At 42.4% G+C, this 16,288-nt stretch overlaps 2 protein-coding genes across 5 annotated transcripts; both read right to left on the bottom strand.

Moving 5' to 3' along the window:
* Window positions 1-4,978: 4,978 nt before the first annotated feature.
* Window positions 4,979-7,290, bottom strand: polr2f (RNA polymerase II, I and III subunit F). The gene is made up of 5 exons (XM_071902005.2): window positions 7,150-7,290; window positions 6,877-6,946; window positions 6,538-6,668; window positions 5,747-5,818; window positions 4,979-5,592 (listed from the first exon to the last, which is right to left on the bottom strand). Exons 1-5 carry the CDS (start codon window positions 7,167-7,169, stop codon window positions 5,502-5,504), a joined length of 384 nt encoding a protein of 127 aa, XP_071758106.1. The 5' UTR covers window positions 7,170-7,290; the 3' UTR covers window positions 4,979-5,501.
* Window positions 7,291-7,935: 645 nt separating this feature from the next.
* LOC139913843 (MICAL-like protein 1) lies at window positions 7,936-15,755 on the bottom strand. 4 transcript variants are annotated; one of them, XM_071901984.2, is made up of 16 exons: window positions 15,239-15,755; window positions 14,621-14,669; window positions 14,316-14,457; window positions 13,910-13,998; window positions 13,652-13,794; window positions 12,724-13,379; window positions 12,550-12,595; window positions 11,563-12,169; window positions 10,648-11,409; window positions 10,228-10,347; window positions 9,761-9,887; window positions 9,284-9,374; window positions 8,988-9,061; window positions 8,772-8,886; window positions 8,627-8,673; window positions 7,936-8,445 (listed from the first exon to the last, which is right to left on the bottom strand). In XM_071901984.2, exons 1-16 carry the CDS (start codon window positions 15,379-15,381, stop codon window positions 8,321-8,323), a joined length of 3,336 nt encoding a protein of 1,111 aa, XP_071758085.2. In that variant the 5' UTR covers window positions 15,382-15,755; the 3' UTR covers window positions 7,936-8,320. The 4 variants fall into 4 exon arrangements, with proteins under 4 accessions (XP_071758085.2, XP_071758086.2, XP_071758082.2 ...); XM_071901985.2 differs by having other exon boundaries at window positions 10,648-11,373; XM_071901981.2 differs by having other exon boundaries at window positions 10,648-12,169.
* Between the last annotated feature and the right edge of the window lie 533 nt (window positions 15,756-16,288).

Genomic DNA, 16,288 nt, shown 5'->3' with positions numbered 1-16,288 from the left:
CAGACACCGAGACCAGAGGGCGCTGGTGCAGGTTCAGCCCCTATGTCCGACCCACAGAGGAGCAGCAGCAGCGGTGTGGGGGGTGTTGGGGGTGTCGGGGGCATTGGGGGTCTGGGCTGGGGGGAGTGGACAGGCACTGGGGGAGTCGGCTGGGGAGGCAGGAGGGGAGGAACCCTGTTCTGGTCTTGCCCGGACGCAGAAAGGCCGTCACAGCCCAAGGATGAGCTTGGAGCTCGGCGCTTTTGAAGCACGGTTGATCATCTGGGGTAACACAGTGTAGTCAGAGAATGTATTACTTCAAGATCGAAACCTTGAAAGAAACCTCGGGGGGTTTGGATCCTCATTAAGGAGGCTGTGACAGAGTGAGCCAAACTCATTCTATATTAAATGGTTTTATGGTATCGGAAGAATGGAGTGCCAAACTAGTTGGCTATAGCCCATTCACTTCTCAGGCAAGTTTAACCTGGTATCAAACAGATGTTAGTTTTGTATTGTTTTGGTAATCAGTATAACAATATTTTATAGCATTCTGTTGTGGTTTCAGAGGCACATTTGTTCCTTATTCAATACAAAATATTGTTCTGTGTTCACTTCAAATACATTTTTTACACACGGTGAGGGCTCATTGAGCAAAAATGCCATCAAACCTTGATGAGGTTAAGAAGTATTCATGTTGTCAGAAAACAGCTAAATGATAAAATGATAAAAAAAAATATATCATTGACTAATATCAGGATAGCTTATTGAATGTGCTTGAAATTCAAAATGTATATTCATGCATACAGATGAGATATGAGGTATGATTCTAGAGATGTTTTATTTGTAAGATGACCAAAGTTTTGAGACCAAAACTTTATTTCATATAGAGAAGAAACTGATTTTATAGATGTTTCTCCCAACATGACACCCGACACTACCTTAGATTATGTAGCAATTTAGTTTTCTCTTAGCTGACAACATTTTTCCAATGTGACTTATTGTACCTTACTCAAAACTGTATTGTACTGGTATCAACCTCAAGTTAATATTTTGGATTTTTCACAATATGGCACTGATGAGTGTGATGATTTTCAGAAGTATTTGATGTATTCATGAAGGACATTCATGATGATGGACAATTCTATTTATACTGTATAGATAATCCATTTTCATTGACCAAAACTATGGTCTCTATGTACCTTAGAATACATAATACAAACATTTTTTTCATTGTTTTAACAAGTTACTGTATTATTAATACTGTCAAATGCTTTTTGCCATTATTATCTCCACTGAAAGTCTGCACCACTGCCTTTGCATTTCCTTTGTGACATTCAAAATTTGTATATAGTACAGTATTCAATGTGAAATGTCAGATTTGTTGATTGTAGTTGTGTAATTTTTGTTACCATTTTAGGACAGTTTCTCTGCGTGAGACGCCAATATTGAAACACAGTTGCCAGAGATTGAGCGAGTAAAAGCTTCGATGTAGGAGTTGATAAGTTTAAAAAACATTAAATCCTAAATTTGCCTTGTCCTTACTGAAATGCCTGCTACTCACACATGCAACAGAGAAGCAACAATCTGTATGTCATGTTAAAAACCTGTTTGTTTTTTTCAAGGATTCAGAATTTATTTTATCACCAGATCAGTAGCTCAATTTGGGAAATTCATGTGGTGTCTGTGATTTCTGTGATCTGTATTTGGTCTCTATGGCTGATTATGTTTTGGCATATGGAAAGTAATCTCTCCCCTCGCATCCTTAACAACACGCCTGTAATTCAGGTTGCATGTCCTCCATCTTGGAACGTGAAACAATTACTCATTTCATTTGCTTTATTTTTATGTATATCACATTTTCTGTATCACTATTTGACACAAATCCATACCATATGCATTTGGTACTGCTTGTTTTACTCTCTGGTCCATCAGATTAACATTCTTATTTAACCATGTACCTCCAGCACAAGAGGCAGAGCAGAGTTCATTTTACATCCTAATTGCTATGTGTGAAATACCTATTGTTGCTATGAATATTACATTTATTATTTATATTTGCTGGTATTATGTTTGTGTGCGCTGTTCACTGTTTTTCTCCATCACGAAGAAAACATTTTGACTGTTATTGCCATTTTACTGTTTTGTATTTCCCACTCTTGTATAACTGCTGCCAGCACAGCACAGCAAAACAACTTGTAAATAATAGCGGGAGCGAAAGCTGAAACATGTGACGATGACTAATGATCTTCTTCTCTCACACTAAATAAAGCTGTATTCTTTCTGCTTTTATACAAGTCTGTCTCCTGAGGCCTTGTTACAATGGGACAGGACTTTAAAAGGATGAAAATGACTGTCACTAAAGATCATTTTCTGAATCTTCAAATTTTTCAAACAACAAACAAAATGTCTCGCTGATTATAAAAATATGCCTATTGTTTGCGATGACATTTTCATGCAGTATCATTATAAATTATACAGTGCCACAAAGGCAAGCGTCCATGGCATCCAGTGACTCAGTCACTGCTTCGCATTCTCAGCATAATCTGTTCAACTGAGGGATAATTCAGTTTGGCCGGCTGGGACCGGACAATCCACAGCTCGCCATTGGCCATTAGCGGAGAGCTGGACATGAGTGACGATGCATGTGCAGGTACTGAATGAGACTGTGGGAGTGATGCATTACATTACAGGAGCATCATCAGATCCCCATTCATCCCCACGCATATTGTGCAGTGTGCAGTCGACAGTGGCTGAAAGTTCATATCACACTACAGACAGCATCGCTCTTGGTCCCATTGCACTTCAACTAATCCTGGATGAGAGTGCGATTGGTTATGCATGCCTATATGCATATTTCAAGTTTGTTAAAGTGTGCATTTGTGCATGCGTGTGTGTGTGTGGCTATGTGTGTGTTGCGGGTTAAGCCTGACTCCTAATTCCCTCTATTTAATCGGCTGTGTGATACTTTGGAAAGACAAAGAGGGCCATTGAAAGGGAGCTGGGGGAGGAGGGAACCGGGGCAATGAGGGAGCCATACCCATAACTGCCTGGCCTGTAGCTTCGCCGGGATACAAAGGGACTCTCATACTCTCGGCACATAGACCCCACAACCCCCACTGCCCACCCGACTCCTCTCAACCCCCCTCCAGTGAAAAAAACACCCCTCCCTTCTCAGGTTGGAACTGTAATGGGATTAAAACATTCCAAAAGTAAGAGAGAGAGAGTTAACCAGAAAGAAGACTTATAGGGCGAATTATTTATTTATTTACATTAATTTAGAGCAGCAGACTGTCACATAACACAGCATGGCACATCAGGAGAGGTGTCAGGCAGGAGCAGCGAACCCAGGAACAGGTAGGAGTACTGCAGAGTCCCGCTTCTTGACACTCCTTGAAGGAAACTGGCAGTTGCAGAGGTCAAAACTGTGACCTTTCAGGACAGTGTCTCTAGCTATCAGGCCGCCCTGCCACCATACAAACTAGAAGAATACAAGAAGAATAAGGGTTCAAAAGGCTTCTTAGCTAGGTGGAAAGGTTGTGTTTGTGCTGTGTACCTCACAGGCTCTCTGACCCACTGGAGGTCTGGTGAACTCTGAACCAGGTATTGCAGTATTTCATCTCATTCTGTTCATGTGTTCAACTTCTGATTGTTTTAGTGATTATTTTTGTGTGATATTGCACTTTATGAGACTAACTAATCATCACAAAGCCTTGGATTTGGCACAAAGTTGGCAGAACCATAGAGACTGAGCTGCTTATGGTCTCTGAGCATAACATGCTGCATGAAAATATTAAAACGGAGACATTTTGGAAATGGAAACCATCAGAAAACAAAAACAAAATGTGTTTGTCCACTCCTCGTTCCTCTAGAATGCATAAAAAATGTGTTCTTATGCGGCTCAGTTGGTATATCAAACATATCAGATATGTTGATGAAGATGAAGATGAAGAAGAAGAAGAAGAAAAAGAAGAAGAAAAAGAAGAGCGGCCTGCTAGTGTCCTCTGTGTGGCTGCTGGTGGTGACGGTCACATGCGTTGCCCCCTCTGTCCCGTGAAAGGAGCGCTGTGCCACCCTGAGGCGCTCCCTCTCCTTATCAAAAGATTCACAGATTAAAGCGATTCATAATAAATCAGTAAAATGCAGCACCAGGCAATCCATGGATAACAAGTGTAAACTGGGTTTTCTCCGGTGATTTTTTAAAATATTTGCGAGATAGATTAGAACACACTGACACAGACATGTCTTTTTCAACTTTTATTTAGCTGTAAATGACATTTATTCATTTATTCACTGTATTCATCCACATCATGGTAGAAGAAGTTGTTTCCATCTCGGCTATTTTGCTCCACAACTGTACTTCTGTCAACCACTGACGGATGATGTATATTTGTATACTTTCTTATTGCATGGCTGTATGGTTAAAATAAAAGCACATGCATACATACATATAATTCATCCCTCTATCCATCAGAGGCTGGAGTATCATTACACAGCTTCCCTTACAACAAAGCTGCTAATCCTCTCTTACTAGCAAACTTTCACCCCCCTCTATCTTCCATCATGCATTGGGCTTCTGGCCGCCTGGGCAACAACCCATTTCCCCTAAACAATAAAGTGATTGTTTCCCTGCTTTGTGTGTGTGTGTACGTGTTTGCATGGGGAGAGAGAGGGGTGAGACAGGGAGCATTATGACAGTTACAACCTTTATCCATCAGCTGCAGTGGGAAACCTGCTCCATCTTTTTTTGACGACTGTGTAAAAAACACACACACGACTGATTGTGACACCAATGATAGTTTTAAGTTCAAACTACAGTTGATGTTCTTCAGATAAACTTGAAAGAATTAGATAAATGTATTTGGGTCATGCAAGAGCGACTCTGCTCTGCCACCAAGCCTGAAATACGTACGCTTGTTATTCAGGAACATGACACAGAAACACACACTTATTACAAACCTCTGTGTCATTGTGTGCTGTAAGAGATATGAATGAGACATGGCCATTTATACAAAAGATTTTATTCACAACAATAAAACTAAATTCTATCACATTTTCTCCCTCAAAACAATAAATGTTGTAATCAAGGTTATTTTGTAAAACAAAGTAGAAGTTTGACTTAAGTTACATTTCCCCCTTGTGGATCCTAGTTGTAGTACAACTGTAATAACATGTAACACCAGTCTAGAAGTAGATTAAAGTTCAGATTTGACCTGGGTCAAGTATAATGCAGCAACACATAACCAAACTGAAAAGATAACACAGGATTATAAGCTCTTGAGCAATTCATTTTTTGGATTCAATTGAGTAGCTTGGGTCGACCTTTACAGGACATCCAGTGTCTGTTCTGTAAATGTATTCAGACTTAACAGGCTCACCATGGCACCTGCCTGCAACATGGGTCATATCCAGGAATCAGTAGATGGGTGAGGATTACACACAGTCTTAGGACTGTTCTGGGTTTGTGGGGCCGAGTGGCCCGGTGGGACAGCGGGTGGGACCCGGTGCTGGGCTGGACAAGTTGTTTAATCGGTAATGATGAGCTCGTCGCAGCCCCAGTCCTCATAACTTCCATCGGGGAGGTACCTCCGGATGATGATGGGGATCTTTCTGCTCCTGTTGACAGGGACAAACACAAGTCACAGTAACATACTGGGACTCACAGAGAATACTGACCCGGAAAGCAGTTTGCCTGTATAGCCTCTTTTAATAATGTCAGAAAGAAAATAAAGACATGTAATTATAACACAATGTCTCCATGATCACTTACTTGAGCTCTTTCATAGCAATTTGCAGGGGGTCTGTCTCTCCTTCTAGCTCCACCATGACTGGAGCACACATCCTATTGGAAACAAGTAGGGTGGTTGATGAGGCTGAATTACAGTCAGTATGTAAGTGGTTGAGTCATTGGCAGGTTGCTACTGTTTAATACACCACCGAACATCCAAACCATCCTACAATTATGGCTGGGCGATACAGAATAAATGATATATCATGGTAATCATAGGGACGTTTTTCAATATTGATATTTATATATCATGATATCTGCTTGCGTGCGAGAAATCACGTGTTAAATAAACAAACTGATGTTCATTACATTGAATAGCATGGTAAAGTCGATATCAAACCAAAACTATGTAACTCAAATGATATTCCCTAAAATATGGCACATGTCATTTTGTTGGTATCATTAATTCAGACAACAGAATTGGTATCACCATATTATGATATCATAATTTAATCACAATATGACCCCATTTAAAGACGATATATGATAATATTGAATTATGGCCCAGCCCTACCTACAGTTCACCCAAAGGAATGACTAAATACATCAGCATAGACAACCTTTAATTAAAAGCACAAAACCTTTGTGACACAAATCAGCTGTACAACTTATGATGGTGCTGCAGTAGGTAGTTCTTAACATGCGACAAAGGTCTGAGGCCAGATTCGAACCCAGGATACGCTCCTTAGCCAACAGAACCACCAGGACACCCCCCAAAGTAGGTAGTTTTATTTAGACGCCATAGCAATAATAATAGTAATATTAAGACTCACGCTATCTGCAGGGCTCGTGTCCCCAGCACTCTGGCCCTCTCATACTTGGTCATGTATGGTGTTGTGATCCTCTTCTGGTTGGCCTGCTGGCCCTCTCCTGCAGGCAGGATCTGCACATTCTCCTGGTCTTCCTGGGTACAGGAGGAGAGGAGACACATTCAGAGCCTTCATCCACCAAACATGGACTGAAGTACAAAAGCACAGGGAAAGGGTGAAGAGAGAACAACTCTAAAAACAACAAAGACTAAATACAGGTTGGCTTTATAAGCTGTAACTCTATTTCACAACTTCAGTGACATGGTGTGATGCAGCTGGGAGAGGAATGAAAGTCAAACTCACATCTTCTGCGTTTTCCAGGTCATCCAACCCCTCGTCCTCCTCGGCGTCATCAAAGTCTCCATCATCGAAGCTGCAATTTTGACAGTAAAACAATTATTACAAGAACTAAGGCTACGAATATGGTTTAAAAACGGCAGTCTTGTTGGCTAACTAGCTAACTTAGCTGTATCAACACTACAGACTGTCGACCCACGTTGTGTTGCCGTTACAGTAACGTTAAATACGCAGCGTTACATTAATTTTTCCGCTAACATGTTTAAGCTGTGTACTTACTTATCTTCGTTGTCTGACATCTTCTCTTTTTAAGAAGCGTAAATATCCCTTATGAATATTTACTGTTGAAGTTTTCGCAGACACTTTGTTGTCAGCAGACCGCTCAGCATGAGCGTTACGAACTTCCCACTTCCGGTGAAGTGGTGCGTTCGGAAATATTCCGGATACTCGCGGAAATATTCGTATTTTGTTCCGCTTGTCCTGCAGTCTAATCCTCTGGTGTTACCGAGCCCTGCTGTTATGTGACGGGGCAGTTTGACCCACTTCAGTTCTCTCTTTTTCTCCATGACATTTTCGCTTTTCCTCATTTATGGTCATGAACTTGCTTGCAAAATGTGAACATACTGCTCATACTGCTGTTGAGGAATGTGCTGATATAACTACGTGTTAAATGCAGACAATTCATCTGCAGAGAGATATTTACACTGCTCATCATAATAACTGACTGAACAGATACTTTTGACCAAAAGGGTCAAATCACAAGTGCGAAAATGGGCTAACCTTTAGACAATACAAAAACATATACATGGAAAACTGAAAATACATAACATTTGACAGTTTGCGAGAAGGGAAATATGCTCACTACACTGTTGTTAAATGTAATATGTGAAATAAAAGTTACATTCATTCTTTTCTTTTCTCATTCGTTTTAGATGATTATCTGATTGTTTTGAGTGTCAGATAAGAGGATTAACTGGTATTTCAAAATCTGTTTTCAATTAAAGCTCTTTGACCACAAAATATAGAATGAAGACTCTTTTTCACAAAATACGCATGACAAGGTAGTTTCCTAGATAAATATTTATTGCATATTCTCTCAAGCAATACAAGTTTATACCTTGTATTAGAATAAAAGAAAAAAGAAAAAAATATTCACCACATTAAATACATTATCACTTCCATCAAAAATGCACCATGCACCCTGCCCAAAGTGCAAGTTCAAATAAAACTGATATCCAGTTCAAATGTGCAAGAGAAAAATATAGAATGAATACAAAACCCTGCATGGAAGAAATAATATTTCATGCACACAGTTTAATATTATGATCATCTTCTGTGGTAAAATAGTGCAAAAGCTTCTATCTTATCAAAGCACGAGTGAGCTTTTGTGTGAGTCCAGGAGTCTTTGAATCAGTACAACATGGCTTCATGCTGCAGTCATGATGGTCCTTCAGCTGGTTTTGTCCTTGCAGTCTTTGGCACTCTCTGCTTTAAGGCTCAGCATCTTCAACACTTTCATGGCCTTGAATTTTCCTTTTGACTTCTTTAGCTCTTTCAGTCCCTCTTTCTGGAACTCTAAAGAAGGAAAGTGCAGTATAGCATAGTGAAACAAAGGTATTAATGTGTTTAATGACTCCTGGTTTGAAGGCAAGACTAAGTTTACTCAGCTTGCTTCAAATAACTTCTAAGCAGAGAGTAAAGGAAGAGACATGACAACATGAAAACTATTTCCCAAAAGTGGCACATATTTTCTCACCTTTTTGCGTCATCATGGCTTCGAATAGCACATCTTCTTCCTTTTCCCTGATCAGAAAAACAAAATTGGATATGAGCACATTTCTATTGATCCTCAGGGAGATCTATCGGTGTGAGAGTACCAGGTATTGTTTCTCCCTGCGCACCTTTGTCTGTCCTGATCCAAGCTGCTGATGATCTGGTTCCTCTGTTCAATGACGGTGACCAGCTCATCCATCAGCTGCTGCTCTCGGCCCCGATCCTCCAGGCTCCACTCACTCTCTGGATGTCAAGAAAACAGTGGGTCACATATTGCAAAATTGTATTATTATTGTCAGCTCCATTCGCTGAAAACAGAGTGAGAAAGCGCTGAACATACTGACCGGGTTTATTGAGGAGACATCTGAGCTCATACTCCACATCCGCCTGTCTCTCTTCTAAAGTCTGTTGCTTTGTCCTGGAGAGAAGCACAACACAAAATGTCCATAAGCTTCAAGGTAGTTCCCAACATATAACTGTCATGAAATCTGTGGCAGGCAGATAGAACAGAGGAGTGTGAATGCACAATCAAAATGTTACCAGAACAAAACCATTGTCCTGGTCTACTAGGTTTTTTTTAAAGGGATTTTCTACAGTACAAGGGTTTCTACCATTAACAAAATCAATTTAGCCCTCTTACAAATAAACCAGCTCTGCATCTCTGCGCACCAGCACATGTTTCTCATGGATAAGAGAGAACCAGTCCATCAGCATCTCCTCCTCCACTTTATCTGAAATAAACAGGTGGAACCACAAAAACAGAACTATGTAAACGCTCTGAGTGAAAAATATCCTTATTAAGCTATTATTAAGTATTTATGTCCATAGCATAGACAACAACAGTGGTCTTGTACATTAGATAAACTGTGTGAGAGTCCACATTTGCTTACATTGACTACACACTTTTTTTATTTATTCTGCGCAGAATATATGATATCAGTCCGGTAAATTACTTAAAACCACTGGACAATGAAGTGATATGGGTAGTTTCTTTGTTTTCGTTCACAGATTAGTGAAAACATATATCTTACAATGAGGATGGGTTAAATAATTTGATGCCACTCCCAGTGCCAGTCATTACTTTTGTCTAGAACCAATATGAACAATTTGTATGAACCATTTTTGCAGTCTCTCAGGTTTCTCTCCAGTTCCACTCCTCTCAGCTCCAGTGTCTCCAGACGTTTGTCCAGTTCTCCCATCTCCACCTGCAGGTCTTCTATAGGAACACACCGGTCTGACTGCACCTGACAAGACAAATATAAGACAACAACTGAGGAGCGTCTCAGTCCAAAAATGTTATGTAGCATTTTTGCAAAACAAATCTTTTTTAACCTAAATTATGTCATTACTCAGTATTTCAAAAATTCAAGTGATCATATCCTCTAAAATACTTCAGGTTTCCTTTTAATCAGTAATCAGTAATCATTTTGTCAGTGTAGGTGTTACATTTTTTTTTTAAACATTTTTCTGTGTCAGCACAGTTGGGGGCAGCAGTGTCGATACAAATTTAGGACACTGTAATCAATCAATATTCACGTTTTTTAAATTTTATTTTTTTTTAAGGCCTAAATCCACCCGTCCTACCTTCCTCTTGACGAGGGGGAAGCCATATCCAGGAGCAGGGGTCCGTCTGGATGGGGGGGCCTGAAAAGTCTTAGATTTGGGGATAGCAGCTTTTCGATCGAAAGGGTTCTCTTTGCAGGCCTGCGAAAAACATAAAGTAAATAAATACTCTAAAATGGAAAATAGAAAGCAACTTTATATGTCATTGGTTTGTTGACTTAAACCATGAAAGACACTAACAATAAACCCTTGTGGCACTTGAAACTTGCCTAACCTGATATGTTTGCGTAACATTAGTATTCAGTCACATCAGCTTCTGGCAAGTTAAGCTGAGTGACATGGTTCTGAGTACACAGTTGCCTGCAGTTAAGTCATTTTATCACACAAAGAAGACGTTCATTAGATATAACTATTACAGTTAGCCCCAATCTCTCATCCTACCTTACTTTGAGATGGTGCGGCCTGTTCACACTCGTTTGCTTCCATCGGGTCAGCAGACACAGAGGGACTCTGAAGGAGGGCAGAGGAGACAGCTGGCACAGATACACTCTTGGGGAACGGACGACTCTGGGCCACATCTGATGTGGCGAGTCCCCCTGCTGCTCCAGCTGCACCACCTGTGGCACCGGCTTCAATCATGTCTGGTAAACAAAGTCCCGCAGAAGCTCCGGCCAGGTCAGGAACCTCTGCAGCTAAATCAGGTAATCCAAGATCACTAGCTGCATCTACTAAACCGCCTCGGCTTTTTGCCCCCGCTAAGCCCGGCACACCATGTCCACTTGCTGCCCCGTCGAAATCAGGTGCCTCAAGTCCACTTGCTACCCCTGTTAGGCCAGCTACACCAAGCCCACTGTCTGTATCTGCTAAGCCTCCGATGCCTCCAGTTTCAACCAAATCTGGTACATCAAGTTCACTAGAACCTCCAGCTAGTTCACCAGTTGCTCCTGCTAGCTCAGGGACCCCAAGTCCACTAGCTGCTTCTGCTAGCTCAGGGACCCCAAGTCCACTAGCTGCTTCTGCTGGGTCAGGGACCCCAAGTCCACTAGCTGCTCCTGCTAGCTCAGGGACCCCAAGTCCACTAGCTGCTTCTGCTGGGTCAGGCACCCCAAGTCCACTAGCTGCTCCTGCTAGCTCAGGGACCCCAAGTCCACTAGCTGCTTCTGCTAGCTCAGGGACCCCAAGTCCACTAGCTGCTCCTGCTAGCTCAGGGACCCCAAGTCCACTAGCTGCTTCTGCTGGGTCAAGGACCCCAAGTCCACTAGCAGCCTCTGCTACATCAGGGATTCCAGGTCCACTAGCTGGCCCTGCTAGGTCAGGGACCCCAAGAGCACTTGTAGCTTCTGCTGGGTCAGGGACCCCAAGAGTACTTTCAGCAGCAGCTAAATGAGATGTTTTCACACTAGGTGAACCAGATGCATCTGGTGCTTTAGGTTTATTAGCACTTGCTCCACTATCTCCTCTTCCACCGGACGGGCCGGAGGAGGCAGCTGGTCGCTCTTTCTGAGCCGAGTCCATAGTGGTTGGTGCTGTACCTTTGAAAGCTGGTTTCTTTGGTGGAATGGGTTTATCCGGTGGCTTTGCTTTGTCATCAGGTTTAGATTTGGCAGCAGCATTTGCCGTGTCATTTGAGCTCACCGGAGCATGTGTGTCACCTGAATTCTTTGGCAGATTACGGCCATTCTCTGATTGGCTAGTTGCCTCTGAGAGTTTAGTCTGGTTTGCAGCCTCAGTCTTGGTACCCTCTTCCCTTGCATCATCCTGAGTGTCCTCATCCGCCACCTTTCCAAATGGATTGGGAGGAGTCACCCTGGGCCTGAACCAGCTCCCCCCAGGGACAGAGCTGGATCGAGAAGGGGTTATTGGGGCTGGAGCGGGAGGGAGCTGTGTCCAGGGCCCGGGATGCACGATGGTCATCCATGGATGGTTACTTCGGACTTTATGGCTACCACTGGCCGGGCTAGTGCTAAAAGGTGTGAGAGAAAAGCATAGGTCATTTTAGAGGTTTTTTGACAGTGACTTAACTTTCGAAAAGCGTGTTTTATGGACTTCCTTTTATGTAATGTTTTAGATTTTTTCTTTCAGTGTTTTCCAATTTCTACCTCCTTTTTTAGTGATTTTATTGCTCTTGTTTTTACACCCTTTGTAAAGCATTTTGTAAACTCTGCGATTAGATAGGTGTTATGTAAAAAAGTGTTACCATTGTTACTATTATTATAGCGAATGGATAAATTAGGTGCTGTAAGTCTGAAAGTTGAAAGACAAAAAGAAATTTAATGTATTCCAAGATAAATACATACTGATGCCAAAGTTGAGTGGATGACTGTTTCTGACAAATACACTTACGTGCGGGAAGAATTAGATGAAGATTTACTTTGGCTGGGTGAACTGCCTGTACAGAGGAAGAGAGAGAGAAAAACAAAAGTGGTTTCATTCAATTTTTTCACCATCAACATCTGTACAGAATGTTAAAGACAGAAAATTAGCAGCTTTAATAAATAATACATAGTGAATATTCACCTGTAGCAGAGGAGCTGTCCATTCTCTGAAATGTTTTGGTCCGGGGTGCAGGAACAGGGCGTGCAGAAGAGTCTAACGTGCGCCTGGGTGCTGGAACTGGCCGACTACATCCTCCTGAAACTGCTGCACATAGTGAAGTAGGAGCGCGCCCAGAGGATCCTTGACTTTTTACGGCTTCCTCCTGTAACTTGCTGTCTGCCAGAATGAGCGAGGGTCCAGCTTCTCCAGCTCCTTCCGGCGCCCGACCTTTAAACCTGTGCGGAGGAGGATGAGGTGGAGCCGGCCTCTTTACCTCGCCCTTCGATCCACCAGCTGAGTCTGTACTTTCTCTCTCTTTCACCTCTCTGCTCCTCTCCTGCCTTGTGTTTCTTCCCCTTCCCTCTGTCTCCACTCTAACACAAACCAGTCTGTCTTGTGACTCTGTTTTCTCAGTGTAATGAGGGAGATGGTAGATGTTGTCAGTGAATCCACCCAGGAATAGAGTCCGTTCCTGACAGTTCAATTTGGGCAGATTCTCAGTAGATCCAATTTGCTGACGGCTGAAGTCAACACGGGTGTTTCTACTGTCTGTTATGTGGTGGGTGCAGATCAAGGAGCCAGCATCACTTCCCTGTTTGTAAGAGCCTGGTAAGAGAGTGCTACAGCACACTTTGCATCTGAAAAACAAGAAGAGGAATATCACTGTGAAGGCATCTGTAACACATATTTAATTCAACTGATCTGTACTAAAGTCTAAATAACTCACTTACCATATAATCAAATGCACCAATGGGATCACTTAACACTAAAAACACTAATGGGAGCAGAAAAATGATGAGTGGACATGCCTTTCCTTTTTTCTATTATGGATAATGATCCCAACAGAAATGTGACTAGAACATCTCCAAATAAGAATAAGCTATTGTTACCTTCTGAGCGGTGCTGTTACCTGAAACAGCTGCGATGGTAGATTTCTCCATCTATTAGGTGCCTCTGTACAAGGTGGACAGGCTTCCTACACAGAGTACAGACACTGTGCGTCCTGCTGCTGGATAAATGATCTTCTCTGCTGGACCGCCGATCAGGCAATCTCTGAAAACAGGAGAGAAAGCAGCAACTGAGGTGACTGATACTGTAGCTCTGGAAAAAAAGGCAGGTTTGTAGACATTAGCAGTGTATGTGCTTTAAAATACATTTGAGCGATTACCTTACAGGGTTTAAGACCATCAGGAGTTCTGCTCTTTGTGAGATTGGTTAGGCTTGTGACATTTGACGACCTCAAACTGGCAGGACTCGCTGCAAAGTCAAGAGAAGGCATGTTTGACAAACCTCTGGATTTAAATGTGCTGTCTTGCTTTTGGCAGAGGAGAGCTGTGGGCTATTTGAAGGTTTTTATTCACATAATGGGAGGAGTAAGAGGATTAGACAGTGGACAGGAGATACTGGTAGTAAAGAAGTGGGATGAGGCGGCATTTAAAGACTTAAAACTAATTCCTCAAGGGGCATAAGCTTGTAGATCTTCTAAGGAGCCTAAAACATCACAGGTTCGATCCTAGCAACAACCAGTTTGCGTCCTTAAAAAAAGTCGAAAGGCCTAAAACACAGACACACACCATGAGACTTCTTGTTGAAGAAGTAGTAGTACTGGGAAAGGTAGGTGAGGACACTCAAGCGATCAGGCACCTCAGTGGAAACCATGTCCTTTGGGTCCAGCAGTGCAGGGATGCCCAGCTTTGTCTCTGCAACCTCAAATGCCTAGAAGGAGATCAGATATACTGTTGTGTTACATAATAACAAATGACACAGAAGCTGTCTACGGTTTAGTGTGTTAGTGATGCTCAATAAACATCAAGCGCCGTGTTGAGTGAGGCATGCTTGCACTGCAGCTTGCACTCAAACACAGTTGGAAATAACTCACCAGTCGGTTATTTTGATAAACATTATCTTTGGAGAGGGAGCTGAAATCTCTGGAGCAAGGTGAGGAAAAGGAAGGGGTTGATTAATCAGTGATGAAATGACAGATGAAATCACGTCAGTTCATATGTTCATTGCACTGTTAGTTTTATACAGAAAAATACTGAAGAACGTCAGAAAAAGAATAGTGCTGACTGATGAAGAGTGGTTATGCAGACAAAAGATCAGATGTAAAAGGTAAAAATACCAACACAACTAGTCCCATCTAATAGGGAGAGAGAGAGAGAGAGAGAGAGAGAGAGAGAGAGAGAGAGAGAGAGAGAGAGAGAGAGAGAGAGATTAAGGAGGAGAGGAGAGCCGCTTATGCCCAGGCAGGTTGCAGGTCCTCCACTGCTCCAGATTAGACAGCATGTTGGTCAATCTGGACCAGGACAAAGACTCCCACTGAGCAGGGACAATAGACAAAGGCCAGGATTCTGCCTAACGTTTCCAACACTGTAGAAAAGTCCAAATAAAGCAGCACACCTGTAGGTGAGGTGAGCGATGCACCTCCAAACCTAGTGGGTTTGCTGGACAGAGAGATTCATAACAACAACCACCAGTCTTCTAATGGCCTACTTACATCAGGTCAGGTCGGTGTTTGTGGATGATGGCACAAAAGGCAAGTCCGTCTCTGAACGAGGTTGACATGTTCTTTACGTCCACATTGGGGTAATTAGCGGATTTTACGCGGCACCATTCAAGTAAAGCCTTCGGTGATCCCATTTCTTGCGCGGGGGTTGGCACGAGGACCGGGTGAACATGCTACAATATGTCAGAGAAGATCAAATGAAGCTGCTCTAGTGTTACTTCGTGGAGGAAACGGGAAACCAGCATCTGTTACCTTACAACTTGTATGTGCAGAAGAAAGAAACCTGTGGCGTCGCGCACCAACCCGCTGCACCGAGTCTCCGTGGCAGCAGGAAGAAATGGTTTCCTGTTGGTTCATCGAATAAAAACAAATTGATTGTATCCGCGCATGAAAACGAGGTCAGATTGTTTCAGTGTTGCCAACCACAACAAACTCTGAAATCTGGCTGGCTCCCCCTCATAGCAGAGTCCAAGCTGCAGCAGTTTGTCAACAGTAACGTCGACGGACTTTTCTCCATGATGAAGTGACGTTGCTCTCCTCCTGACCAAAACATTAGAGTCCACCGAGCATTATTGGTTGACTTGTTTGCAGAAAGCAGAGGGAAATTCAATTTAAATGGAATCCGTTACTTGCTGTAGCCTACTTGTTGTGCTGCACATGCACTGCAGTGCGCAATAGCTGCCGCTTGAGGGAGACACCGGGCTCGATCTCTAAAATTAGGTAGAGTCGGTTTCTGGTTTCAAGTTTATTTCTCAGATGTTGGGGTTCGGGGCCATAAGATTCACTTCAGAGTTAGGCTATGCTTTCAGCAGATTGTCTTTAAAAATATGTTATTTCAGTATTAAATCCGCAAATGGCTGGTAACAGGAACTTTTATATTCATTGCATTAACAGTGACACACTGCACGTATGTAATTTCACAATTTACACCACTATTCTCCAGTGGTTTGTATCGACAGCAGATCCATTACTCAAGCCCACTGTATCAAGTGCTTTTCAGTTTGACTCATCAGTCAAGCCAGCCAGAATGAAATGTACAAG

Source organism: Centroberyx gerrardi, chromosome 7 (genome assembly GCF_048128805.1).
Source record: "Centroberyx gerrardi isolate f3 chromosome 7, fCenGer3.hap1.cur.20231027, whole genome shotgun sequence".
NCBI classification, from domain to species: domain Eukaryota; kingdom Metazoa; phylum Chordata; class Actinopteri; order Beryciformes; family Berycidae; genus Centroberyx; species Centroberyx gerrardi.
Note: the sequence above shows the minus strand (reverse complement) of the source record. Positions and strands in the feature narration are given on the sequence as shown.

What these genes read in the sequence shown, in the direction of transcription:
- polr2f (XM_071902005.2), bottom strand. Translation starts at nt 7,169, where the DNA reads ATGTCAGACAACGAAGATAA. An exon ending in ATGTCAGACAACGAAGATAA is followed by an intron (nt 6,947 to 7,149) that starts GTAAGTACACAG and finishes TCAAAATTGCAG; the next exon opens with CTTCGATGATGGAGACTTTG. An exon ending in ACCTGGAAAACGCAGAAGAT is followed by an intron (nt 6,669 to 6,876) that starts GTGAGTTTGACT and finishes TCCTGTACCCAG; the next exon opens with GAAGACCAGGAGAATGTGCA.
- LOC139913843 (XM_071901981.2), bottom strand. Translation starts at nt 15,381, where the DNA reads ATGGGATCACCGAAGGCTTTACTTGAATGGTGCCGCGTAAAATCCGCT. An exon ending in GGACAGCTCCTCTGCTACAG is followed by an intron (nt 12,596 to 12,723) that starts GTGAATATTCAC and finishes TCCTCTGTACAG; the next exon opens with GCAGTTCACCCAGCCAAAGT. An exon ending in AGCCATGATGACGCAAAAAG is followed by an intron (nt 8,446 to 8,626) that starts GTGAGAAAATAT and finishes TTCCTTCTTTAG; the next exon opens with AGTTCCAGAAAGAGGGACTG.